Source organism: Lutra lutra, chromosome 18 (assembly GCF_902655055.1).
Source record: "Lutra lutra chromosome 18, mLutLut1.2, whole genome shotgun sequence".
Classification (NCBI taxonomy): Eukaryota; Metazoa; Chordata; class Mammalia; order Carnivora; family Mustelidae; genus Lutra; species Lutra lutra.
In genome coordinates this window covers 12,314,541-12,342,034 of record NC_062295.1, presented here as the reverse complement: position 1 = coordinate 12,342,034, position 27,494 = coordinate 12,314,541, and the positions used below count along the sequence as shown (strand labels likewise).

The window sequence follows — 27,494 nt, the reverse complement described above, 5'->3', positions numbered from 1 at the left end:
CCAGAGGCTGCTCTGTAAGCTTGGCAGAGAGAAGAAGGGCACCGATGTCCCCCCAGCCCAGCTCACTGCTCTGGAAAGCCCGGAAAGCTCGGCTCTCTGCAGCACCACGAGCCCACCCATTACAGATGGACAAAACTGACCCTCAGTGCACCCAGTGAGTTGGCCCTAGAGCCCCGTGTCCCACCTGGAGACGTCTTCCTCTGCTGCCCTCAAAACACTGCTTTTCCCTCCTAGGCCGCCTGGTTAGTGACATGCTCTTACCCCCGTTTGTCAGGCCAGGAAACTGAGGCCCCAGGAGACTAAGGGACTGACTTAGGCCCTCTCATTAGCAAGCATTGCTCTTGGCCTCATACGCCAGCCCCCTGGGACAGAATTGTTGCCGTCTAGAGCTGCTGCGCAAGCTCGCTATTTTGGACGACGTGGGCGATGACCTTGGTGACGATCAGAGCACTTGCCGAGTTCTTCCACGTGCCGTGGGTCATTTTAAGCTGTGTCCGTCCAGTCCTAGTTCACTGTTCTCGTCTCCTGGAGAGGTGTGGATTCTTATCCCTCTTTTCCTCGGAGGGACAGCGTCTCGCCCAAGAGGTAGAGCCAGAAAGTCATTCCAAGTCATTTTGCTCCAGAAACCATGTTGCTGCAATGTGTCTCCGCGGAGGGGACCAGGTGTCTTGTTCTCCGCCTTTTGGAGATTTTGCAGCGGCTCTCAGCTCTACGTCTGGCCTGGCGGTGGGGTGGGCAGACGGGGTCTCTGTCCGCCCGGCTCGGTCATCACGGAGGCCCTGGGACATGTAGGTGGGCGCTCTGAGTGATCCTGAGAAGTTCACGTTCTTTGCCAGGAAATGAGGAAGGGTAAGGATCATCTGATTCTTACAAGCCTTTTATGGAGTGCTTCTGGTGTCTTACATAGACGGAGGGGAGAGAGCTGGGGAGAATTCTTTTTTTTTTTTTTTTTTTTTTTTTTTGTAGCAAGCAGTAAATATCGAGTTGAAGAAGCAGGCCTGATTGCCTGAGTCACCCCAGGCTGACTTTTGCTGAGCACAGATGCATACCAGCCTCCTCCCTCTGCATTCTCCCAACCTCAGAGGGAACCTGGCTCCCTGTTCCCCTTTTAATTCAACAGTGTTGAGACTCCACTCTGAGGGGGGTGGTGAGGAAGGATACCAACTACTTGGTGAGGATGAGGCAAGGGAGAAGGCAGGTAGAAAATCAACTCATCCCCACAAATACATGAGCTCTGGAAGGGAGTTCCCGGGGGCACTGAGGTGGACCTTGGAGGCTGTCAAGAGTCCGGGAGGGCAGGGGAGGGCATACGTGGGCGTAGCAAATGAGATGCATATGGGATCCACAGGTTGGTGGGGTTGGAGCAGAAAGGAGGAGGGAGAGTGGGGCAGGTGGGAGCTGAGGCCCGAGAGCCCACCATGAAAATACTGGTCTCCCCAGACCCCATCCATCACCTGGCCAGGTCTGCTATGAGAGATGTCAGAACTCCCTGTAGATCTGGAAAATTCCTGCTGGGCTCCAGCATTATCTCTTCCCACCCAGAAGCTCTTCCTACCAGCTATGCTGGAAGACAAGGAAAAGGCCCTGAGAAAGAGAAGGACCTTGACCTGCCCAGTAGTCGGTTGGGCCAAGGGTCCTGGAGCTGGGTTAGAATCTCTGTGAGCCGTGAGGCTAAGAACTGGGCCTACCCCAGCTGGTGCAGGGGTTGATTTGGACAGTGCACGGGGGACACACTGTCTGCTTCCGGCAGGTGTCGCAGGTATCGGCTGTCACCTGTCTGCGGCCCACAGGGGAATCCCGGCCCTGACATTTACCTTCACGTGTGGCATTAGTTAGGCAGATGCTCTTCTGCATACAAGGGAGGCTGTGTCCTCCATTCCTTACTGGCTGGGGCGGGGAGGGGTGCCCCTCTAGCAACACAGGCCTGGCCACCTCCCTCTTGCTGGGTCCCCTAACAGCCTGGCATGGGGAGGAAGAGAAGCCGTGAGCCCCGGTCTGTTCTCAGTCCCAGCTTGGTTTTCTCCTTTTATGGTCAACCTGCAAGCCTCTGGCTCCCCAGCCATAAACCACAAGCTTGTGTTTGGGATCGGGCCGAAATAGCTGGTCTGCGGGGAGCTGGGCGTCCCCTGAGAGTCCTCAGGCCTCTTCAGGGGAGGGACCACCGGAGTCCTTGATCTCCCTCACAAGCTGACTTGCAGACTTGCACATCCAAGGCCAGACCCTGAATCTGGGGAGAAGAAAGAGAGAGGAGGGCATGTTTAGGGGTGCATGGGAGGTAGGGAGCACCCCACATCTCTGGGCTGGGTGATGCTGGGTGGCCGGCCCCAGCCCCGCACCCCTCTGCTCCTGGACTCTGTCCTCTCTCCATCTCTGACCTACTGTGTCCCAGGTCCCCTGCTTGAGGTTCTCTACTTCCTTGGTGTCTCCCACACTTCCTACCCCGGTGATCCCTACACAGTCTACACACGCTGCTCAGAATCACTTCAGCTGTGAAGACTTCACATCTCTGTCTCAAGCGGCTGCAGAACTGACCCTCTTGTCTGTAGCATTTGGGGCAAACACCTATGGTAGCCTTTGCTCGCTTCCCGCCTTCATTTCTTTGCCCGTCTGACTCCCACTCTGCATCCCAGGCCTCTCAAAAACAGACTCAGTAGGTCCTCAGGAACTTTGTGTTTCCAGTAGAGGCTCAGGACATGTTTGCTGAGTGCGGTTGTGACCATAGACAGAAGTGTTTTTGTTGCTTCTGTCTCGATTGCCTTGGGGGAGAGAGATGCAAAGGAGAAAGCATTTCTTGAGCACCTACTCTGTCTCAAGCTCTGTTCCTGGTACCTGGGATCAGGCCCAGCCCTTGACCTTCAGCTGCTCAGGGACCAGTAAGAGAAGCATTAAAAGCAGTTTTGTAACTTGTTCTCTTTTTAAAAAAAATTAATTTATTTTAGAGAGAACGTGCGTGTACAAGCCGCAGGGAAGGGCAGAGGGAGAGGGAAACTGTAGCAGACTCCTTGCTGCGCTCAGAGCCTGATGCGGGGCTCGAACCCAAGACCCTGAGATCATGACCTGAGCCGAAACCAAGAGTCAGACACTTAACTGACTGTGCCACCCTCCCCCTTCCCCAGTTTTGTAACTTCTGAAAAACAAATAGATCTATGTGAAGTTTAAGGAGGCAGGTCTCTTGATTCAGAGATGGTGTAAAATTAACATAGTTTATTTATTTTTTTAAAAAGAGTTTATTTATTTAATTGACAGACAGAGATCACAAGTAGGCAGAGAGGCAGGCAGAGAGAAGGAAGCAGGCTCCCTGCTGAGCAGAGAGCCCAACGTGGGGCTCGATCCCAGGACTCTGAGATCATGACCTGAGCCGAAGGCAGAGGCTTTAACCCACTGAGCCACCCAGGCGCCCCTAACATAGTTTATTTTAAAAAGCTTTATTGTGGTATAATTTATCATAAATCAGTCCATTCGAAGTATACAGTTCCCTGGGGCACCTGGGTGGCTCAGTCAGTTAAGCAAGTGCCTTTGGCTTAGGTCATAATCCCAGGGTCTTGGGATCGAGCCCCACATGGGACTCCCTGCTTAGTGGGGAGTCTGCTTCTCCCTCTCCCTCTGCCTGCTGCCCTGCCTACTTGTGTTCTCTCTCTATCCCTCTGTCAAATAAATAAATAAAATATTTAAAAAAGTATACAGTTCTCTGGTCACTAGTGAGTTTATGGGGGTGGGGTGGGGTGGGGAATGCAGCCATCAGCATGATCTAATTTTATGTATCTCTTACCACGCCCCCCCCCCAAAGAAAATTGTGTGCCAGTTGGTAGTCATTTCCTCCTCCTACCTCCAGTTCCACGGGATTGCTTGTCCACTTTCTGGCTCTCTAGATTTGCCTGTTCTGCACACTTCCTATCAATGGCACGAATGCTACAGTATGTGGTCTTCGGTGACTGGCTTCTTTCCCAGAGTATCATGGCTTCAGTGTCCATCCACATTGTAGCAGGTGTCAGTGTTAGATTTCTTCTTTCTGGCTGAGTGATATTCCATGGTATGGATTTTTGTTTATCCACTTAGCAGTTGATGGATTTTTTTTTGTTGTTTCTACTGTTTGGCTATTGTACATAATGTAAAGCAGCAAAATTATTTTCTAAGATGGAAAATTTCCCCCTTCATCCATAGAGTCCTATCATGGATAAAGGATCCACTATTTTTCCATATAATCTATACCCTTTCCCACTAAAACGTCTTGAGTTAAAACAATGATCATGGTGACATTAGATTACAATGGAGGGAGCCTTTGGGCTATTGGAGCCAGGGCCACCATGAAGCCATGTGGTACCTTTATAGAAATAGAAAAAGGCACTGCTGTCTCAAGGCACTTTTCCTCTATCTGCCAGAAGATTGTTTTAATATACAAATCTATAATGACCAGTGTAAATGGTTCCCTCTTGAGTTATGCAGTGTACAACTTATACCATTGTCCATGGCAACCGTCGAGGGCGCATGCAGTGGAAAAGCCTCCAGTTTAGCTCTAGGAAATATAGAGTCAGAGAAAATCATAGAGGAAGTGACTCTCAAGGTGCCATTTCAATAATGGTTTGGGAGTGGGGCATCTAGTTTGCTCAGTAGGCTAAGCATCCAACTCTTGGTTTTGGCTCACGTCATGATCTCAGGGTCATGAGATCAAGCTCTGTGTCCAGCTCGGTGCTCAGTGGGGAGTCTGCTTGAGATTCTCTCTCTCTCCCTCTCCCCTACCCTGTCTCCACTCATGCTTGCTTTCTCTTTCTCTAAAATAAATAAATAAATCTTCAATAAAAAAGAATGGATTGGGGTTATAGTCCAAAGAACTGAAAACGAGTTCTCAAATAAAAACTTGTACTTGAATGTTCAGAGCAGCACTCTTCACAATAGCCAAAAGGTAGAAACAACCCAAATGCTCATTGGCAGATGAATAGATACACAAAATATGGTATATCCATGCAAGGGAATATTACTCAGCCATGGAAAGGAAGGAAGTGCAGACACGTGCCACAATATAGGGATGGACCTCAAGAACGCCACCCTAAGTGAAACCAGGCAGACGCTGGTTGCTAGCAGTTATGGGAGTGGGGAAGGAAGAGTGATTTGCTAAATGGGTTGAGAGCTTAGGATGATAAGAATGTTCTGGAACTAGATCTGCACCAGGCACACCATGCACAGGGCACAAGGCTGTGAACATACTCCACACCACCAAACTGTTCACTTTTACTTGGTTCATGTTGTGTGAATTTCACCTCAATGGGAAAAAGGAGGAGGAGGAGAATGGGTCAGGCGGGAATAGGGTGCTGCGGGCAGAAGATGCAGGTACAAAGCTCAGAGGAGACTCTGCTTCCCACATTCAGAGGACTCTGCTCTCTTGTGTCAGACCCAAGCTTGGGCTCAGGAAGGAGGCAGAATGCCCCAGGAAGTCGTGGGTCAGCACGCGGTGCCTACATCAAGCCCTCCTTCTGCCCGTGACCTCAGCTTCCCACGCTTGGAGGCAGTGTGTTTCCGATGGGAATGTCCCCAGCCAGAGGTCCCTGGCAGCCCCCAGCACGGAGCTGCCCTGGCAGCTTCTGAACCATCCCCAGGAGTCTGCTACCTCTCCTGGGGACCTGGTGGGGAGAGGCCCCAGGACAAGTGTCTGACCCTATAAATCTCTGGGCCAGGCTTCTCAAGACGGCTGGGAAAGCCTGCCCCCCTCCCTGGAGCAGAGGGATCAAGATAGCCTGTCTATCCGTCCGTCAGTCTCAAAATCATTCCTTAAAATAGCAGAGGTTGTCTGGACCAGCCTCCTCTGGGCGGTGGCGGGGTGTGTGTCTCTCTCTCTGCCTGGCTCTGATCTCAGGGTGCTCTAACCCTCCCCTACTTCCTGACTTCATTTTTCATGGGTTTCCTATTTGGCTCTGTCCCTGAGTGGGTTTCTCCTTTGGGTGGAAGTTGGAGGCACAGACATCCATATTCCTGAATTCCAGAACAAGGAGCTGGTGGTTGTGCCAGAACCGGACACCTTCCCCAGCAGATTTCTCCTCCGCGGGAGAGCTGATCCTGACTGCTGTCTCTCCCTGCTGTGCCCCTCGGAGATGAAAGGTGTTTCTTCTGTATTTTTTTTTTTTCTTCTGCCCGAAGTCCAGGCATGGGCAGGGTTGGTTCCTTCTGGAGACTCTGAGGGAGAATCCTGGCTGCATCTGCCTCCTGGCTTCAGGTGGTGGCTGGCCATCCTTGACATTCTTCGTCTTGTAGACACATCCGTCCTGTCTCTGCCTCCTCCTTCATGGGGCCTCGTCTCTGCATCTCTAATCTCACTGTACTTTCTCTCAGAAATAAGAACAGTGGTCATGGATTTAGATACCTACCCTAAGTCCAAGATCATCTCATCTGGAGATCCTTAATTACACCTGTAACCTCCTGATTCTAAATAAGGTCACCTTCTGAGTTTCAGAACAGACATATCTTCTGGAGGGGTGGTGGTGCTGCGACCTTGGGCAGGTCACCTTCTGCGCTCTATTTTCCTCATCTGTAAAATGGGGGTGATGCTAATGCCCACCTCCAGGGATGCCATGGAAATTAAATGGGTCATGCTGCACCAAAGGAGCTCAGTGCAGGCGCAGTGAGTTGCAGTGAGCACTCCGGAAGGGGGAGCCACTGAGGGCATTGTAGGTGGTGGCTGTTTCTTCCCCCCTGGGTCCTAGACTTTGGGGTTACAGTGGTTTCCCTAAGAGCAGTAAAGAGTATCTTTCCATTCACTACTTTTTGGTGAGATGAAGGAATGGTTAGAAGAATCCCAAGCAGACTTCCAGCTCAGTGCAGAGCCTGATTTGGGGCTCGATCTCAGGACCCTGAGATCCAGATCTGAGTTGAAATCAAGAGTCAGATTCTTAACCAACTAAGCCACTCAGACGCCCCATATCCTTCTTTTTTAAGACACAGAAGGCATATTGCAGTCTTTCCTAGCTATTTATTTTTTAGCTTAACGTATCTTAGAGTTCTGCATCAGTGGGTAAATATCTGCTTGGTCCTTTTTACTGGCTGCCTAATGTGCCCTTACATGGCCACACCAGTGTTTAACTATTAGAAGTTGTTTGATTAGCTTGTCTTCAGTGGATGGACCAGTGAAATGGTTTGCATCCGGTCTTCCGCTACTGCTGATGTTGTTACAGTAGACCGACTTAGGCATCTGTCATTAGTCACATGTGTGGGTGTTCCTGATGTGGATGTTTCTGGAAGGGTGTGGAGCAGCCAGGAATCATAGCAGAATATGGCGGTGTAGGTAGGAGTCAGTGCAGCTGGACTGGAAGATGGGACTCCGTGGGGATGGAGTTCTGATGCAGAGAGCGAGCGCTCTGTCTTTCTATCTTGTTCCTGGGATCCTTCTCCCTGCAAGGACCTCCCCTTGGCCCTCAGCTCAGGGGTCAGACTTGCCTGAATGGAGCGTCTCCATACTCCCCAAACATGGTGCCCGCAGGCAGCTGAGGCCCATACTGCCACCTCAAGGTGGAAAACCTTAGAGCAAGAAAGAGGAATTAAGTAGTGTTTTGGTATCTCTGCCTTTTGTTTTGAGGTTGTGGCTCAAATGAGTCACCAGAATGCCCATCTGTAATCTGAGAGAAGAAAAGGAGAACTGATTTGAGGTGGAACAGGGTTCATGGAACTTTCCCAGTCATCTCATTCATGTTGCCTTGTGGTGGGCCAGATATTCCCTGTGTGATAGAATTCCACCCTCTAGATATGGTCATTACTGTCTGCTCTGTTCCCCAGTGACACACAGGAATGGCCTTCTCCAGTCCCATCCATCCATCCATCCATCCACCCACCCACCCACCCAACTGTCTATCCATCCATCCATCCATCCATCCATCCATCCATCCATCCATCCTTCCATCCATCTTCCCATCCAGCCAGCCAGTCTTCCCATCCACCCACCCACCCACCCACCCACCCAACTGTCCATTTGTCCCTCCATCCATGCATCCATCCATCCATCCATCTTCCCATTCAGCCAGCCAGCCATTTGTCTTCCCATCCATCCATCCACCCACCCACCCAACTGTCCATCCATCCATCCATGCATCCATCCACCTTCCCTTCCATCCAGTCAACCATTCATCTTCCCATCCATCCATCCATCCATCTAACAATATAATTGAGCACCAACTATGTGCCAGGTACTGGAGATACAATGTTAAACAAAACGTATAAGCTTCTACTTCCCCAGTAAAGCTTGCTTTCTAGTATAGGGAGATAGACGATGTGGGCTCAAAGTGATGGTTCTTAGACTGGGTGAGGCAGGCATATTGGGACAGATGTGTGGATTTGAAATCTGATTCTTAGGAAGTGGATCCTTCTATCCCAGAGGCCACTCCATACTGTGGTTCCTTCTTCCCATCTCGACCTTAGCACAGCTTCTTTGTGGCCTGGGAATAGGCCTCATGCCTTCTCTTGGCTTGGCCATGCTGGTCTCCCCAAGCTGCCTTGTCCCCAATGTCTTTTCTAATCTCCTGCAGCTATGGCCCCTCAGGACCCATGTCACATTTCCTATGTGCTCTCATACCCGGGAAAGCAAGAAGAGCCCTCCCTCTGACCCACGGTGTTTCAGAACGCTGATTGGTCACCGAAGTGGCCATGTGACTTTGAGCTACCTAACCTCTGTTTCCTCAACCCCAAAGGGGGAAGGGGTCAAGATCAAAGATCGCACATGGAAGTGCCTGACGCTGAGTCTGGCCCAATTTGGGTTCAAATCCTGCCTCATCCACTGTTGTGTAACTATGGGCAAGTTAAAAAATTTCTGTGTGTCTCAGTTTCTTCATCTGTACAATGGGAATAAAAAGGCCTATTTCATAGGATATGTGAGGTCAAATTGTGTTAATGCAGGTCAATGCTTAGAACAATGTGTGGCACGGAGAAGGTGCTAAGTATTACGTACTATTATGTGGTATTTTTAGGGCCGGCATCATGCCCAATATTTGGTAGATACCCTTAAAGTATTTGTTGAATGAATGAATAAACAAGTCAGTTTTTCATATGTATATCAAGTGTCCCCATCAAGAAGCCTACTTCCCCCCCCAAAAAAAGCCCACTTCTTTTTTTTTTTCCCAAGAGTTTATTTATTTATTTGATAGAGATCACAAGTAGGCAGAGAGGCAGAGAGTGGGGTGGGGGGGAAGCAGGCTCCCTGCTGAGCAGAGAGCCCGAAGCGGGTCTCGATCCCAGGACCCTAAGATCATGACCTGAGCCGAAGGCAGAGGCTTAACCCACTAAGCCACTCAGGTGCCCCAAAAGCCCACTTCTTCTAGGCTTGGGGGTGGTTTTTTCCAGAGCTTACCAAGCTAAACTTTCTATGTCAGGAGCTCAGGGCTTGGGAGCTGGGGCCCGGAAACGGAAGGAAGCAAGGTCCAGAACTGGTTGCTTCTGCCTGAGGACTCCATGGTCCTGTGGGGCACAGACACCAGCAAACAGAAACAAGCAAACCTGGGACAGAGCATTCGGGATGCGCAGGTGCTACCGTACCAGGGGTGTGGAATATCGCCCCTGTCTTGGGGACAGGCAGGAACCATTGAGTGGTCCTGAATTTCCATCTGGGAGGGACTTGGAGGCAGCAGAGGGACTATGGAGGAGACTGGAGGCTCTTCTTGGGGCTTACTCTCTCCAGCAAGGTTGATAATTTGTGAGAGCTTGACAGTGTTGAAGGAGCCATGCCCTGGTTCCATCGCCATAGGGAAGGTTTCTTGGAGGAGGTGTCATCCTTTATTATTTTTTTAAAAGATATTATTTATTTATTTGAAAGAGAAAGAGAGCACAAGCAAGAGTGCAGGCAGAGGGAGACAGAGGCGTAGACACCCCGCTGAGCAGGAAGCCTGATGCAGGGCTCAATCCCAGGACCCTGTGCTCATGACCTGAGCTGAAGGCAGATGCTTAACTGACTGAGCCACCCAGGTGTCCCAAGGAGGTGTCATCATTGAGGCTGAGGGACCAAGAAGGGGCCAGAAAACAAGGGAACAACCTGAACAAAGGCAGGAGTATGCTTGGGGCGGGGGGTGGCGCGGTTCCGTTGGGGCGTCAGAGTGAAGGACCCAGGGGTGTCAAGGCTGGGGAGTCTCAGGAGGCCTTGAGTGCCATGCTCAGGCCTGTGGGCTTTATCTAAGAGCACTCTCTTTTAAAAAACAACTTTATTGGGCACCTGGGTGGTGCAGTCTCTTGAATGTCTGACTCTTGGTCTCTACTCAGGTCGTGACCTTGGGGTCCTGAGATCTAACCCCGTATCAGGCTCCGCATTCAGTGTGGAGTTTGCTTGAGATTCTCTCTCCCTCTCTCTCTGCTCTGATTTCTCAGTTACGGTTAATTTGCTAACGGTCGAATTTGTCGGCAACTGTCCCCATATCCCTCATAGGGCAGGAAATGAGTTCCAGACCCTGGCTCCACACTCTGAGGCCACTTTAAGAGTAGCAGGTCAGGGCGCCTGGGTGGCTCAGTCATTAAGCGTCTGCCTTCGGCTCAGGTCATGATCTCAGGGTCCTGGGATCGAGCCCCGCATTGGGCTCCAGCTCAGCGGGGAGCCTGCTTCTCTCTCTCTCACTCCCTCTGCTTGTGTTCCCTCTCTCACTGTGTCTCTCTCTGTCAAATAAATAAATAAAATCTAAAAAAAACAAAACAAAACAAAAAAACTCGGTCAGTTAAGCCTCTGCCTTTGGCTCTGGTCACGATCCCGGGGTCCTGGGATCAAGCCTTACATCCGGCTCCTTGCTCAGTGGAGAGCCTGCTTCTGCCTCTCTTTCTGCCTGATGCTTCCCCTACTTGTGCTTGCTTGTTCTCTCAAGCAAATAAAATCTTTTTTTTTAATTAATTTTTTATTTTTTCAGCATAACAGTATTCATTATTTTTGCACCACACCCAGTGCTCCATGCAATCCGTGCCCTCTACAATACCCACCACCTGGTGCCCCCAACCTCCCACCCCCCACCCCTTCAAAATTCTTAGATCATTTTTCAGAGTCCATAGTCTCTCATGGTTCACCTCCCCTTCCAATTTCCCTCAACTCCCTTCTCCTCTCCATCTCCCCTTGTCCTCCATTCAAGCAAATAAAATCTTAAAAAAAAAAAAAAAAGAGTGAAGGCGATCAGTAATGTCTGCTTAATCACCTTTCATCTCATGGTGCCCTGTGTTCCCCACCAGTGTCCTCTGGTGGTCAGCAACAGACAGCGACCCGGCACTTGATCTAGGAAAGGAATGTATGGAGGATGGTCAGGGAGCTCCCGGATGGGGTGGGAAAATTAGAAAGCCTCAGAAGTGGCAGGAAGGGGCTTCTTGGGATCTGGGGGCAGGAAGTACGGTCCCTCGGGGTTCTGTCTGTCCTTTGTACTCCCCCACCCTCTTGGCTGGGGGACCCAGTGGGGACCAAGACTGTATATGATGGCAGGGGTGAGGTGGGGAGCATGTGTCCTAGAGGAACATGGGATGCTGTTCTTCCCAGGACAGGACACGCTACGTTTTCAGACCCAAACTGTCAACTACCCTATATTCCAGATGCAGAAACTGAGGCATGGAGGGGTTAAGACTGTTTGCCCAAGGCCACAGAGCTGAGAAGTGGCTGAGTGGGATCCCAGTATGTTCTGTCTGGCAGAGTGGGCTCCCGGGACACCCCCCGCCCCAGAAGAGCTGGAGGGGCTGGAAAGCCCACTGCCTTTTGAACTCATCAGGCTCCAGCATCTTTCTGGGATTGCTTTCAGGACTTGGGGGTAGTAAAGAGCGCTGAAAGGAACTGTACTGTCCTCTTGGCTCTGCTCGTGTCCCCTGCACCCTGGGCGATGAGCCCAGCTGGCCCCTCACCACTTTGATGGAGCCAGTGTGCAGGAGTTTGGGGGGGCGGAGTGCGGGGAGGAGCCGTCTCCAGGCCCTCAGCTCAGAGCTAATTCTAATTCATGGCCTTTTTTCTTTCTGTTCTCAGATCGAGAGGACCAGTCCATTCTGTGCACGTAAGTGGAACGCCTTTCTCCTATTTTTTAATACGGTCAAGATCCAACCTGGCTAAAGAGAAAGATCCATGAGGGCAGAGCTCTTTGCTGACCTTTCCAGGGGCCTCGCTCATATGTGGCACAGAATAGAGATGCACTTGACATTTGCTGAACGGAAGTCCTCATGGGGAGGCAGGCACAACCAAACCATCAATAGATAACCTGGTGCTGTCTTGTTCTACACCATCCCCGTTCCTGAAATGAGCATTTAGTGAGCACTTACTGCATGCTAAGCCCTGAGTTATTTACAGACAATTCCACTGGGTGCCTCCCCTAAGGCCTGGCTGGAGTTCCCTCCCAAGCAGGCCTCCTACTTTGATGCCACCTCCCTTATCCCTTCTGCTCTGCTTTTGAAGAAGACACACTTCTTGGTCAAAGCCTATAGGATTTTGATAGCGCAGTGCGGTATCGAGGGGACACAGATAATCTCAAGAGGGCAGCCCTCATGGTTAGGAGGTGGGGCCTTGGAGGCACAGGGCTAGGTCTGCTTTCCTACCTTGCTGCATGCCGGCGGTTCATTTTTGGGCAAGCTGGGTATGTCTGCAAGCCTCAGTCTCCTCATCTGTAGAATGGGGCCATCAATTGCAGCCGCACCCTGAGGTGGTTGGGAAGATTGTAGGGGCCACGTCAGGGGAGAACTTAGTATGGTTCCCGGCCCGTAGCAGGTGCCACATCATTGTTGGCTGGTTGTCTCATGCAGTGGTGGCGCTCTGCGGGGGTTTTGCTGAACTTTGCTTGCTGGAGGCACCGTGGGGTTCCGGAGCAAAGCCCAGGCTGAGGAATCAGAATCCTGGCTGCTGTGAAGCTCTCTGCTTACGCAGATCCAAGGATCCCTGAGTTAGACCTCTGTGATTTTAGGCCAGGAGTCAGCAAACTGTCACCCAAGGGCCAGATCTGGCCCTCTGTTCTTACAAATAAAGTTTTATTGGAACACAGCCACACCCACTCGTGTCAGTCTGGCTTGTGGCTGCATCTGCGCTGTTACGGCTGAGTTGAGTATGCACAACAGAAATCATCTGTGCGCCTCAAGGGTTCCAATAGTCACTCTCTGGCCCTTTGTAGAAAAAGTTTGCTGACTCGCGGCTTCAGGCAAATCAATGAACTTCTCTCTACTTCCTTTTGCTCTTTTTTTCCATTCTACCCTAAAGACAAAATAAACAGTTTTTAATTTACATTAAATTGAAATGCAAAATGCATTTCGCAAACACATATATTTTATATTTAATTTTTTTGTATCTGTAAGAGTAAAGCAGATAGATACCCAGAAGTGAACAATGGGAAAACTTCACCCACAGTCCCCTGCCAAATTTGGCCCCAGTAAACCTTGGTGTGGCCCCTTGTTGCTGTTGTTGCCCTTGTTGCTATTGTTGCCCTTGTTGGTTTTTTTTTCTAGGCAATTTTAAACATAAGCATGAACTCAATCGTGCACATGCATGTTTTTCTCCTGTTTTTTCCCCCGTTTGACTTTCCACTGACGTTGCATTTCCGTGTTATTTACAATCCCTTCTGAGGACTATGGACCCTCTGTAGAGTTAGTGAAACCCTTGACCAGACCCCAGGTGTGAAGCTCTTAGGTCACAGAGAGAGAGACGGAGTGAGAGGGAACACAAGCAGAGGGAGTGAGAGAGGGAGAAGCAGGCTTCCCGCTGAGCAGGGAGTCCAATGCGGGGCTTGATCCCAGGACCCTGAGATCATAACCTGAGCCGAAGGCAGACGCTTAATGACTGAGCCATGCAGGCGCCCCCTCTTAGGTCATTTTAAATTTTATCCTCAGAGTGATTGGGTGGCTTAGTTGGTGAAGCGTCTGCCTTCAGTTCACGTCATGATCCCGGGGTCCTGGGATGGAGCCGTATCAGGCTCCCTGCTCAGCAGGGAGTCTGCTTCTCCCTCTCTGCTGCTCACCCCAGTGGTGTTCTCTCTCTCTCTCTCAAATAAATAAATTCTTTAAGAAATAAATAAATGCATATTATACCCAAACAGATATATGATGATGTCCTTCTTTGTGGGCAGAACTTCCTCTGTGACTCCTCAGCCTCTGTCTTTGAGGAAGGAAGTAGGATCCCAGAAGCAAAAGTTGCATCTGGTCTAAGGCTCCTGATTCTGGAGTTTGGTTTGAAAAAGAACTCATGAAAAAAGAAAAAGAAAGAAAAAGAACTCATGTTTCCCTGACCTTAGTTGCCTGGCACTGTGGTTAGGATTTTGGCTGTGTGTGCACATTATTGTTAAATTACTGTTATTATTTAAGTGGAATCACTTAAAAAATAGATTATTTTTGAAATGATTTTAGATTTACAAAAAGGTTGCCAAGATAATGTCAAGAGTTCCCATATCCCACCTGCCAGGTCTCGGTTTCTCCTATAGTAACATGTAACATCGCCACATGTGTCCCACTAAGACAAGAACCGGTATGTTTACTAATGTCCTTCTGTTTCGTGATCCCATCCAGAATGGCATCTCGTCGTCATGTTTCCCTAGACTCCCCTTGGCTATGACAGTTTCTGACTTTCCTTGTTTTTCATGACCTTAACGGTTGACTTTTTTTTTTTAAAGATTGTATTTATCTATTGGAGAGAGAGAAAGATGGAACATGAGTGCGGGAGGAGCAGCAGGAAAGGGAAAAGCAGGCTCCCCACTGATCAGGGAGCCCCACATGGGCCTCTATCCCAGAACCCTGGGATCATGTCCTGAGCCAAAGTTAGATGCTTAACTGACTGAGCCCCTCAGGCACCCATGATAGTTTTGAGGGCTGAGTGGGGATTTAGCCGAACACCCCTCAATCTGGGTTTGTCTGATGTTCCAGGACAGGAGACTGGGGTTACAGGTTTTGGGGAGAATGGCACCGAGGTGAGGTGCCTTCTTCATCACACCATTTCAGGGGGTACATCCAACCTACATGACCCTAATGTGACCTGTCCTAAGTGATGTTAAGCTTCATCACCTGATTCACGTTGGGTCTGCTGGGTTTAGTCATCATGTCCGTGTCAATGGTGGCTTCCCCAGGCAGGTTATTTGGGGAACCATGACTGCTTAAAACCAGCTCAGGTAGCCCTGGTGTGCGGGTCCTTCTAGACTTCTGTGTCCAGTTGTGTCTGAACATCAGTTGCTGAATGACAGTTCCGGGAGCCTGATGGCCTGGCCTCACCAGTGGGGTGGGGGGTACTCCTGACTCAGTGGCCAGATTCCTGACCCCGGGGTGCAGGCCTTTTGGCAGAAACACATCTGGGTTACCTGGTGCATACAGAGGTTGAAGAAAAGGCCCTTGGTCTCAGCTCGTGGGGAGCCTGAACTGGGCTGGAACTGCGCCCACCCCGGCACAGGGGTCCTCAGGCTGTTCGCTGACTCTGCTGACTGACAAAGTAAAGAAGTGGGGAGCTCTGGGGTCCCTTTGGCCCCTAAGTGACGCTGTGACAACACTTAGCTGATCCAAGCGAGCCATCATGGGGCCATGTTGGCTCCAGAAATAGGCCAGATTTTCATGTCAGGGGCAGCCAGGGAGCTAGACGGATAAGAAAGGAGTCTGGGACCCAGCTCTGCTGTATTTTCACAGAAAGCCACCCACCCTGTCTGAGCCTCAGTTTCCTTGCCTGTAGAATGGACAGCTGTACCCGCCTCACAGGGCGGTAGTGAGGAATATATGAGTTAGTGACGGAAAACACCGAGCACGGCGTCTGATGATGTCATTTAACACTCAGCGAACATAACTGCTGCTTGTCAGATGTTTTTGGAAATGTGGCTTCGCTGTCAGCCAGCTAAGCAGCAGCAAGGAGAAACGTGTGGGGGGACAGACGGTGAATAGTAGCGAGTCATAATCCTGATAAGCTGTGTCCATGATTTTCTTATCTTAATGCATCTTTTAGGCCTGGCGGGTAGATCTACAGCTAGCTGCTTATAAACATTATTGTCTCCCCAGACCAGGATTTATAGATGCTAATGCCTCGGAGAGGCTGGCAGGTAACAGAAGGGGGTGGATGAGGTCAGGGGTGACGTTAGGGAGTGGTGGGGACTGTGGCAAACTGGAAAGCTCACATGCATTCAAGGGGCAGCTGCGATCCTGCCCCAGACGACGTATGCCGTGGGAGAATGCTGACGCGCTGTTGCCAGAGCTGGTTGGGATTTTCTCCCTCTCTAGGAGGATCCAGATCTCTGGGTTTTAGAAAACACAATGCTTGTGTTTTGCACATGCTGGTCTGCCCTTGGTTTTTCCACTCCACAGGGGATCTTGGAGTGCGTTCTGTCTGATCACACGTAAACCAGCCTCCCTCCTTGAGGCTGCCCAGAAATGCTATGTCGTGTTTAACCATCCTTTAGCGATGGTAGCTGTGATTGTTTCCAGACTTAAAAAAATATGCATAAATGAACATAAAGATACACACACACACACACACAATTGATCCTTATTATTTCTTGAGTCCATATTTTTTAAAAAGATTTTATTTATTTGATAGAGATCACAAGTAGGCAGAGAGAGGAGGCAGGCTCCCCGCTGAGCAGAGAGCCTGATGTAGGGCTCGATCCCAGGACCCCAAGATCATGACCCGAGCCAAAGGCAGAGGCTTTAACCCACTGAGCCATCCAGGCACCCCTCTTGAGTCCATATTTGCAAATTCACCTACTTGCTAAAACCAGGACACGCAGAGCCAGGAAACGTTTGAATGGCCCAATGATATACACATTCCCAGCGGAAGAAACCCTGCCTTTGTGTTCCAACTCCCTGTGTGTCCTTTAGGTGCTAGATTTAGTACCACACTGTGTTTTTGTGGCTTTTGTTAGTGATTTCATGTTAATAATGTACCTACATTATAGGCTATGCCTGAATTTCGCAAGGCTCCTCTCCTCTTCTGGGCTACCAACGACAACCGCCCCATGTCCCCAGCCCCCCATCATGCCGCCCTGATGGAGCAATCACAGACCCTCAGATGACCTTCATTACTTACTCATTTCCTTGGCTAGTGTCTCTCTCCCTCTCCTGGAATGTAAACTCGGTGAGGGTGGGACAATGTCCTCGTTCCCCAGAACACTGCCCCCGTACATGGCCAGCGCCCAGTGAGTGGGGTTGGCTATAGCCATTCAACTATCGCTTGCCAGTGTGTCCAGTCACCCCTGAACCATCATCAGCTTAGCTCTCCTTAAATTTCATTCAGACCATTGTCAAAATCAGCTCAAGTAACTCAAGCATTAATCTGTTGATAGCAGGGTATGAGCTTTTAAAAATAATCAGTGGTCAAGGTAAGCCCAGGTGGGCTACAGATGTTTTGTTACAGATGTTTATACAGTCAAGAAACTGAAAAGTGGGGGCACATGGGTGGCTCAGTGAGTTAAGCTTCTGTCTTCCGCTTGGGTCATGATCTCAGGGTCCTGGGATTGAGCCCCGAATCAGGCTCTCTGCTCAGTGGGGAGCCTGCTTCCTCCTCTCTCTCTGCCTGCCTCTCTGCCTACTTGTGATCTCTCTCTGTCAAATAAACAAATAAAATCTTAAAAAAAAAAAAAGAAACTGGAAAATGAGTGAATATAATGTTTGGAGCTGAGTCCTGTGGTCTTGCATGTAGTTCGTGCTGTGTGAACAAGTCGGGGACCCAGGTGAGGGAGGCATGGAGAGGTCCTGGATTGTGCTATGTTCAAGGAGTAACCTGTATGTGACAAGGGGCTAGATTAAGAGAGAAGGGGGTGGTGGGCCAGGAGGTCAGAGGAAGGTAGGGGGTCTTCTGGGCCCTGGGAAGGATTTTGAACTTTAGTCTAAAATGTATAGGAAAGCGTTGGGAGACCACAGCCAGTGGGCCAAATGCGGCCCTTCACTGTTTTTTGTAAATAAAGTTTTATTGTCACACTGCCATGGTTGGTTGTTTTCCTGCTACAAAAGCAGAGCTGAGTAGTTGGGACAGAGAATGCATGACCCACAAAGCCTAAAGTGTTCAGTATCTGGCTCCTTACAGGAATGGTTTACACACTCCTGGCTTGCATAGTTGAAAAATAGGATGGGATTTATAGTTTTTTGTTGTTGCTGTTAATTTTTTTTATGGTGTTATGTTAGTCACCATATAATACATCATTAGTTTTTGATGTACTGTTCCAAGAGTATTTATGTTTTAATAATAGTGTGAATGTTGAAGATAATGATATAAACAGAATATAAGTATTATATAAGCATTAATATGGATGTATTAATGTCAGCATTAGGGAAGAAATGGTTATAAGTAATAATAGCTCATCTTTTTGTATATCTGACTTTGTTCTAAACATTTTTATACATATCCACTTATTTAATCCTTGTAATTATCATATAAGTGCCTTAATTATACCCATTTTATAGATAAGGAAACCAAGGCATGGGAGTAGTTAAATGACCTGCTCAAGGTCACACAGGTAACTGGTAGAGCAGGGATTTGAACTAAGATGGTCTTGCCTTGGGGCTGATTGAGTTTTCTGTGGGCTGATGCTGTCAGGGAAGGAGGCATTGCTCCTACCTAGAGGCAGCATTCAGAACAGAGGCAGTGCTTATCTGGGCTTTGCAGGGTGTGTAGGAGTTGGACTACAGAATTGCTAGAGGACCTCACCGGCTGAGGACCAGGGACTGAACAGCTCTGAGACTCAGAGCTAATTTGGCTTCACTGCCAAGGGCAGACCCCAAGCTGAAATGGATTCATAAATGTTGTTCAACCCTGGGACCCGGGACCAGCCACGTGATGTGTAAAATCATGCAAAATGAAAATGCAGAGCCCTTTACTCAAAAAGTGTTAAGAATTTCAAGATGGCAACAACAGAGTGCAAAGTCAAGCACAGGGCCATCCCATGCAGCCGGCCCAGCTGGGGTTAAAGGGCCCTTGCCTTTGGGGCAGGACTTGGCAGTGGGGGGGTTACAAGGCCAGGAGACCTTATATGGTCACGAGGAGGGAACTGGGCACCAAGTTCCCTATGAAATAGGACAGAGGTTTTGGGTACGTTGATCAGGAAGGCCTCTTTATCCCCAGAGTTCAGGGGCCAGAAAAGTAAAGATATTAATGTTTCTAAAGCAGCCCCGAGCACATCAATCTTCAGACACTCGTGGGCCTGGAGCTCTGGAGTTTTCTTTGGCACAGCCTCCCAGGACAATTTATTTTTATCAATAAAACTTGGAAACTGTTGAGCCAAGCAGCCCACATGGGGAGAAGCAGATTCCCAGAGTGTATGTCCCACTTCCCCTCCCTCATAAGGTCAAAGGTCAGGGCCACAGTCATGGTCATGCCAGTATCTTTGCTGTAAAACAGAAGAGGTAGGAGAGGCTGAAAACAAAGGTGGAAAATGAGATTATTGTGGGAAAGGGGAGGTTCTGGGGATCTAGACACTGTGTGTACTTAGATCTGAATAGGCTTAGCATCACCTATAAAGGTGGCTTCCCATACTCAGATTTTCTCTCCTTCCTCTTGCTCTGGTCAAAACCTGCCCTTCAGTCTGGGGGTGACATCTGGCAAGCATTCTGATGTTAGCCTGATTGAAGTAATTCATACTAGGGTGTAAATGACTGAATGGCTTGGTTCATTGGTTCCTCTGGCCTTAGAAAGCTAGTCCCTGGAGGGGTGGGCCTGTATCGTGGAATGACAGGGCAAAAAGTAGTAGAAAGCATCCTGACTGCATTGGAATCAGAGGCCTTTCAGTTCTGACTGTGCCCTTGCCTTACTGTGTGACCTAGGGCGAGTTGCTTACCCACTCTAGGCCAGAGTTCCTCTTCTGTAATAACTGGGAAGTGGTACATCCTACCTTCAGGATTGGGGGAGGGAAGGTAAAGGAGATAATGCATGTGAAACAATTAGCATGGGACCTGTCCTTCCCCTAAAAGTCAACACTCCTTAAAATTAAAAAAAAAAAATATATATATATTTATTTATTTATTTATTTATTTATTTATTTATTTATGGTTTGGACTCTATTTCCCCCTCAAGAAATAGAGATCATTGACTCCACAGTTCCCCATTCACAAAGTGCGTCTGAGGCTACGTGAAACAATGTGGCCACTGGGACAAAGACCATTAGGAAGAAGGAGAGGGCGATACTAAGGCCAGCATTCCTGGAGATCAGACATTTGATGTCTGGACATCAGGACCTACAGCACTAGGTCCAGAAATTCAGGACACGTGTTACTTTCTGTCTTTTTTAGCAAAGTGGTTAACGAGTGCCTGGCAGGGAAAATTAATGTCTTTCCTAAATAGGAAAAAGAGCAGGGACCGCACCAGTGCTATGGCACTGGTTCAGCGGGGAGAACCTTGAGCTGACCTCGCGGGAGACACGTTCTTTTCCAGACTTTAAAAAAAAAAAAAATTATCTCTTGCATTTCAGAATGTTCTGTGAGCTCAGAAAATGAGAGAGTCTAGGCAAAGCAAGGAAAAACAAAAGAAGAAAATGGGAGGGGAGGCCAAGAAGAAAAGAAAGTTATGGTTGAGACCCTGTCCTTCCAATTCACCAGGAAGAGTGGGAGTCAGAGTCAGTATCTAGAACCTCGGAAGAAGCAATCCCACCACAATGATCTTTGCTGGCCAGGAGAGGCGGGTGGGTCAAGAAGGCCGTTTGATTTAAAAAAAAAAAAAAAAAAAGTCTGCCATATTCTAGGAGTGCTTTTTAAAAAACATTTTATTTATTTATTTGACAGAGATCACAAGACGGCAGAGAGGCAGGCAGAGAGAGAGGAGGAAACAGGCTCCCCACTGAGCAGAGAGCCCGATGTAGGGCTCAATCCCAGGACCCTGGGATTATGACCTAAGCCGAAGGCAGAGGCTTTAACCCACTGAGCCACCCAGGCACACCCTAGGAGTGCTCTTTTGAAAAGTCTAAAAACACTCTGCTGTGCTATACATATCAGTCATTTACACTTTAGCATGAATTACTTCAACCAGGTTTGTCCTCTGATACTTGCCTCAGATCATTATTAGCCAGCCACCTTAGAGTCAGCATGGGCTTCTCCAGGGGATGAAGGGACTTACATGTGCCCAATGGCTGGTAGGAAAACCCATAACGGAAGCTTCTAAAACTTTTATCTTAGGGTCTGGCACTCTAAGAGTTACCTATTTCCTTCCCAGAAGGCTGCCCCTTGCCTGATCTTTCTGTCAACAAAGCTAATGTCTTAAAAGTAGACGATTTGCTGAGAAACTACTCCGTGTGGGACTATAACGATGGATTCATGTCCTGTCACATGTGTCCAAACCCACAGAACATCCAGGACCTAGTGTGAACCTTAGTGTGAACTCTGGACTTCAGGTGACGATATGTTAGGGTATGTTCATCGATTATAACAAATGGACCACTGGTTGGGGGGTGTGTGTTGGCTGTGGGGAAGGCTATACGCGTCAAGGGACAGGGGAATAGAGGAACTCAGTGTACTTTCTACTCAACCTTGTTGTGAACCCGAAACTGGCCTTAAAAAATAAAGTATCTTAAGCAAAAAAGAGAAGATTCCAAATAGACCTAAGTTTGGACCTTGGTAAGAAAACTCAGTTTGTCTCTTTTACTCTTTTCATCTGAATCCTTTCCTGCATCCTCTCGGGGGCGGGAGGCGGGGGAAAGCATACACTGAGGTGGCGGCCAGCCTAGGGTTTCAGGTCCAGCGCAGCTCTGGGCTGGCGGCATGACCTTGGGGAAGTCACTTCCCCCCTGGGAGCCTCATTTGTCCTACCGGCAGATGGCCCGGAGCTCTAGAACGAGGGTGAGGTTATTTCCAGCGGCATACTGTTCCCGTGTCTTTCAGAGGGGAGTCCGGAGCCGGGAAAACAGAAAACACCAAGAAAGTCATCCAGTACCTGGCCGTGGTGGCCTCCTCCCACAAGGGCAAGAAGGACACGAGCATCACGGTGAGTGCAGCCCCTGTTCAGTGGCCGAGCCCTAGCGCACAGGTCTCAGCTCCGTGGAAAGACCCGGATCCGTGTTTAACGGGTCCCTTGCTCGGCAACTCACAGGAGGGATCTTTTTCCAGCTGGGTGGGCCCTTTGACTGGCCAATTCCTCACCTCAGCCCCGATCATCCTCTTGAGGGGTCCTGTTTCATGATGTGGGACAAGCCCTCTCCTGCCACCGTGAGGAGATTGCTTCACATCAGGGCGTCCCCGTAGCGGTACCGCTGTCATTCCGGACCGGATAATTCTCTGCTGTGGGGCTGCCTTAGACATTGTAGGACTTTTAGCAGCATCCTGGTCTCTCCCCCACAAGATGCTGGTAGAAGCTCCTCTGCCAAGCTGTGATAGCAAAAAAAAAAAAAAAAAAAAAAATGTCTACAGGCATCTCCAGGTGTACTCTGGGGCACCCAGATTGAGAACCACCCTGCAAATCTTTGTAAACTGCCTAGGACTGAGACACACCTGTCACTCCTCCACGTGCCCCTCTGACTGGGACCCCAGGGGATGGGAAGAGCAGCGTCCCTCAGCTATGGGCTTTGGCTCAATGCAGTGACTGAGCATCGCCCGGATGCATCAGAGGATGGGGTCCAGCGAGGAGTCCGAGCGACGCTGTCATTCTATTCACCGGACTTCTAGATGAGTGGGGAACAGAGATCACGGCTAAATAACCATACAGATAAACCCACACTGACACAGACTGAGGACAAGAGGAGCAAGTTTCTAGAATCATCCCTCCCGGGGTCCATTCCTCTCTTCTTCATCCTCTGTCTCACCCTGCCTCATCTGTCCCTGAGGAGGAGGGGACATGCAGTGGGGCTGCTTGAAGGACTTGTCAGTGCCTTTGTCTGAAGGTTTGGGGCTGGGGAGGTGGCAGCCTGGAGTCCTGAAGACAGCTTGGAGGGGCTTGTTTTCTAGACCTCCCAGATGGTTCTAGAACTGTCACAGAGACAGCTTGTCTGGGCTGGGCACCATCTGGAGGGAACCCTCCTCCCGCCAACAAATGCAGGAAATCCAACTTTTCCAAACTGTGTCTGGCACAGTGTGTAGGAACACAAAAGCCTACGGTTAAGTTTATGTGGCCGTTAAACATGGCTTCCAGTTGCCTTCCTTTCCCTATAATAGTCAACCCGAGACATAATAATACCTAATAATGACTGACCTCCACCAAGGTCCTACAATGGGCCGAGCCCTTTTTTCTCTGCTTCTGCAAACCTGTCTCCATCAGTATCTCACTGATCATGTTCCAAAGAGCCCACCTTGGCCCCCACAATGACCAAAACTTTTGAAATGCCTGAGCATCTAAGAAATTCTAAAAGAAACGAGCTCAATGGAAGAATCAGAATCAGAGAAAAGTTGCCCTCCCCCCCAGTTACCCTGGGGAATCTAGGCTGTCTGGGGGAGGCAAGGGGAGGGGGGGAATTGCAATCCCGATTCTCCAGCCCCAGACGTGCGCGTGATTGGAATGACACTGACATTTGTTTTATACTGTATTGTTCAACTACAGCAAGGCCCAGCTCTTGCCTACGTGAGTAACTAAGAGTGTTTTCCTGGTGTGTACGGGAGGCACGGAGTGTATTTAAATCTGCATGGTCCTTTTGCATCCACTGAGTCCTCTAGTTGATGGTAGAAGGGGCAGGGCCCTGAGTGGTCACAGCCCAAACCAACAGCTCACCAAAGTACCATCTGGCGGGGGTTCCAGTGCCAGCGTGTGGGGTGGGGGGCCCGCGTGCCTGCCACGGGAGCCCCTTTGGAATGCTCCAGGTTGTCCTCCAGCCCGGAATGGAATTCCCCAGTTCAGAATGAATTCCCCCCCACCCCGCAACCCTTCCCACAAACGCATCCATCACCGGGTACCTCAAACTGGACCGCCCTGGAGACGTCTGTCCCACCTGGTTGAGTGTTTTAGGACCCCTCTGGCCCTGAAGCTTCCCTGGCTTGATTGACAGTTGGTTAATGGCACTGCTGTGGCATCCCTCCCTTCCTCCCTCCCTCCTCCCTGCCATCATCCCTACGTTTCTCCCCTGAGCCCTGTCCCCTGCGCACCAGTGTGTCCTCGTGCATGCGTGTGCAGTGCGTGTCTGTCTTTGCATGCCGGTTGCTTGACCCAAGGCTCCAGAAAAAGGAGACTTGGAGTTTGCGATGCACTAGCTTCGGTGGCATGGTAAGGCCCCAGCTATGCAACACCCAACGGGGTCCTGCCTGGACCTCTGCAGATGTGAACTCATCTCTAACGCAGAGCTTGAGGGGCTGGTATATGGGTCCCCGTTCTAGAAGAGATCCTAGCATGTGCTAGGATCACACTCAATCCATCTTAGTGAGATCCTGGGAGGCCGTGTCATGGATGGCTCAGAAGGAGAATCAGGATTCTTTTTTGGGATCTGCTCCTCTGTGACCCTGGCCAAGTCACTTAACATCTCTGAGCCAGTCTCATCATCCATCCAATGGATGATTAGAACCAGATGTCCATGTTTAACACTCTCCTGAGAAGAGAGTCCCATCCACTGGAATTCCCATTCTACTCTTGATCTTAGCCAAAAGGCTGAGAAGCGATACTGGAATCCCCATTCTAGAAAGGGAACCTTTTTGGGGAGATATTGGGATCCCAAGTTTGTGTTGACAGAAGTAATCCCTTTGGATTTCTTCCCACCAGGCAAAGAAAGTCCTTTGTCCTCCTTGCAGATTCCCACAGGTCCCAGTTATGGGGATTCTGCTTATGCCCTGGGGATTTTCACAGAGGTGACACCTTCATTTCATCTTTGGGAGTTACAGAGGAGCAGGGCCTGTGAAGGAAATAAGAAGAAATAAGTAGCAGCTTCCTGTCCCCTGGACAGCTACCCGTGATGCCCTCCTGGTGGACAGAGGCACGGGGGAGAGCTGTGTGCTCCCATTCCCTTCTAGAACTGTTCCCAGCCTCTTTTTAGCCCTGCCCTGCTGCCCTGAGGAAAGGGACAGGGAACTCAACAGAGGGAGCATGGAGGAGACCCCAAGGTCCCAGGACTTCCCAGGGGAGGCCTGGAGGAAGAGCTTGGATGGGGAGGCCATTGGACCAGTCTGCAACCATCGTGTTTTGGGGCTAGGCAAAAGCAACTCATCGCTTTCCTGGCATGACTTACCTCGTTGGCCCTTTCCTGCCACAATTAATCACATGACCGCGTTTGTGCACAGGAGCTCCCTCAAAGGGGGCTGGGGGGGGGGGGCTGTGTACAGTCTCAGCTGCATTTAACCTGATGAATGGAGCTCAGGCAACCTGCTTTGAAGCTTTGTTCTGCAGTCAGTTAAGAGTATTCCCGGTGGGTTTTGTGCATTCCTTACTTGTCTTCCATAAAAAACTTCAGAAAACTAGTCCTGAGAAAAGAAAACTTGCAACTTAAAAAACCAAAATCACACTAAAACCATCAGGAGGAGGGCTGTAGTGGTTAACCTGAAAGACAGCTGCTTGTTAAATGTGAGCAGCAGCAGAACTGCCATGGACAGCAGTGCGGGTTGTGCACTGCACAGCCCCAAGGAGCACAATTCATTATGATGTAAACGATGTCCTCAACGTTGTGCAGTGGTTGTCCGTAAAACGGCATTTCACAGATGAGCAAGCCCTGGTCAGAAAGTGGCCTTCCTAGGGAACAGATGGCTTAGCTATAAGAGAGCCCGGCCAGTTGCTTCTCTTCTGAAATCCTTGAGTAAATTTGGACCTTAGCATCGGAGTCTCAAACAGGGTAGGAGATTGGCTAGGAGAGGACCTGTAGGTTAAGGGCAGAATTTTGGGACGACCTCTGACTAGAGCAGAGCTGTCACTGCCTGGGTTCCTCTCACCACTAACTAGACGTGAATACATTTTAGGGTGAGCTGGAGAAGCAGCTTCTGCAAGCAAACCCGATTCTGGAGGCTTTTGGCAATGCCAAAACGGTCAAGAACGACAACTCTTCACGATTTGTAAGTAGCAAAACTCTTGTGGTGTCCTCGCCTGCCTGAGGATGCAGAGCCTGTGTGTGTGGGGAGCCTGGGACAGAACGGGGTAGGGGGGGAGGTGAACCCTCGACAGCGCTGCGCTTATATCTTCAGTCCTGTCATGACCTTACAAGGCTGCAAGGGCTCCTGCTACTCATTCTTTCCTTCCTTTCTTCCTTCCTTCAGATATTCATTGAGCACCTTTAGTATACTAGGCACCTGTAAGGCATTTGACATTTATTCAATAAATATTTACTGAGCACCTACTAGGTGCTAGACACTTAATACTCATTCATGCATTCAGCAAACAAATTGAACACCCACTATGTAGAGGGACGTACATCCTTTAGCGAGTATTTATTAGGCACCTACTGTGTATCATCGTTCAAACCCTGTTATATGCACCATCTCTTGCTTTTTTGTCGGCTCTGTGGGTTTTTATGAAGCACCTGCAGTAGACCAGACGCGGAGCCAGGCTCACGTCTGGCTCAGCAAACGTGAATTGTAGCAAATGATTCAGAAGTGGTTCCAGCCTTCATGAGGCAGTTGATGGAGGTATGTGAGGCGGAAAGTGCCACCTTCCCACACACGCTTCCCCAGACTCCAAGAGGCTCCCTTTCTCACTGGAGCCTCACGGGGGCCGGAGAGCCCTGAAAGTGGGTGATTAATGATTCAAAGACCTGGTTCACCTGTCCCAAAGAGGAGGATTGATTTCCACCTGGATGAACTTGAGCCCGGTGGATCGTATCATGGTGGGACCTGCCTGCTTCTGGGCAGGGGGCAGGGAGGGAGCCCCCCCCCCCCCCCGCCACAAAGCTTGCCACAAAACAGGCTTCCTCCTTACTTGTGGCTTCTCTTGGGAGCACTGGCCCATTGGGCAGGTGACACTACCGCTCTGGGCCTCAGCTTACCCACCTTTAAAATGGGGATAACCATGACCAGCGGAGGGGCATTGCAAGACCCAAATGAAATGGATTCTCGAGTGTTTTACAAGTTCCTCTGTCGCTGCGAGGCTTAAAATCATCCCCAGCTCAGCCGATGGTGGTTCCTTCTGACCTGCTGACCTGTGAGGTTCTGAGGGTTCGCAAGAAACTGTCGGTCCTCCGCCGAGACCCTCCAATGCTCCCTGACCGACCTCTCTCTCCACTTGCCTGCAGTGCAGGGGTGAGGGGCTGAGGCTGGGGAGCCCCCCCCCCCCCATGAACTGCGTTTTCTTGTTGGCAGGGCAAATTCATCCGCATCAACTTTGACGTCACTGGTTACATCGTGGGAGCCAACATTGAGACCTGTATCCTTTGCTGATCCTGGGTCACACGGGCCCTGCCCGGCAACCCGCCTCCTGCCCCGAGCCTGAGAGGCCCAGAAAGGTGGACGAGCTGCCCCTCTATCTCCGAGCTCCTGGGTTCCTTCGAGAACAGATCTGCCCTGGGGTTGTAGTCTTTGGACAGCGGGCACTGTGGTGTGGTTGTCGCACAAACGTTGAGTCCCAAACAGCCCGCATTTGATTCTGGGGTTGACCTCTCCTTAGCTGAGTGACCTCAGGCTAGTTACTCAGCCTCTCTGTGCCTCATCAGAGCAATGGAAATGATAACGGCATCTCCCTCGCAGAGCTGTTGTGAAAATAAAGTGAATTAACTCACATAAAGCAATTAGAACTGGGCCAGGGGCAGAAGGAGGCGGGTTGAGTACTG

General features: G+C 49.9%; 1 protein-coding gene across 4 annotated transcripts in view; it reads left to right on the top strand.

The window, feature by feature from the left end:
- Nucleotides 1–27,494, top strand: part of MYH11 (myosin heavy chain 11) — a 111,043-nt gene that overhangs the window by 34,179 nt on the left and 49,370 nt on the right. For 2 of the 4 annotated variants that reach the window (XM_047714669.1, XM_047714671.1), the window contains exons 4-8: nt 11,942–11,969; nt 21,718–21,820; nt 23,366–23,386; nt 25,696–25,788; nt 27,028–27,091. In XM_047714669.1, coding sequence (XP_047570625.1) covers nt 11,942–11,969; nt 21,718–21,820; nt 23,366–23,386; nt 25,696–25,788; nt 27,028–27,091 — 309 coding nt within the window. The remainder of the gene's footprint in view (nt 1–11,941; nt 11,970–21,717; nt 21,821–23,365; nt 23,387–25,695; nt 25,789–27,027; nt 27,092–27,494) is intronic. The other 2 variants (XM_047714670.1, XM_047714673.1) reach the window with 1 other exon arrangement.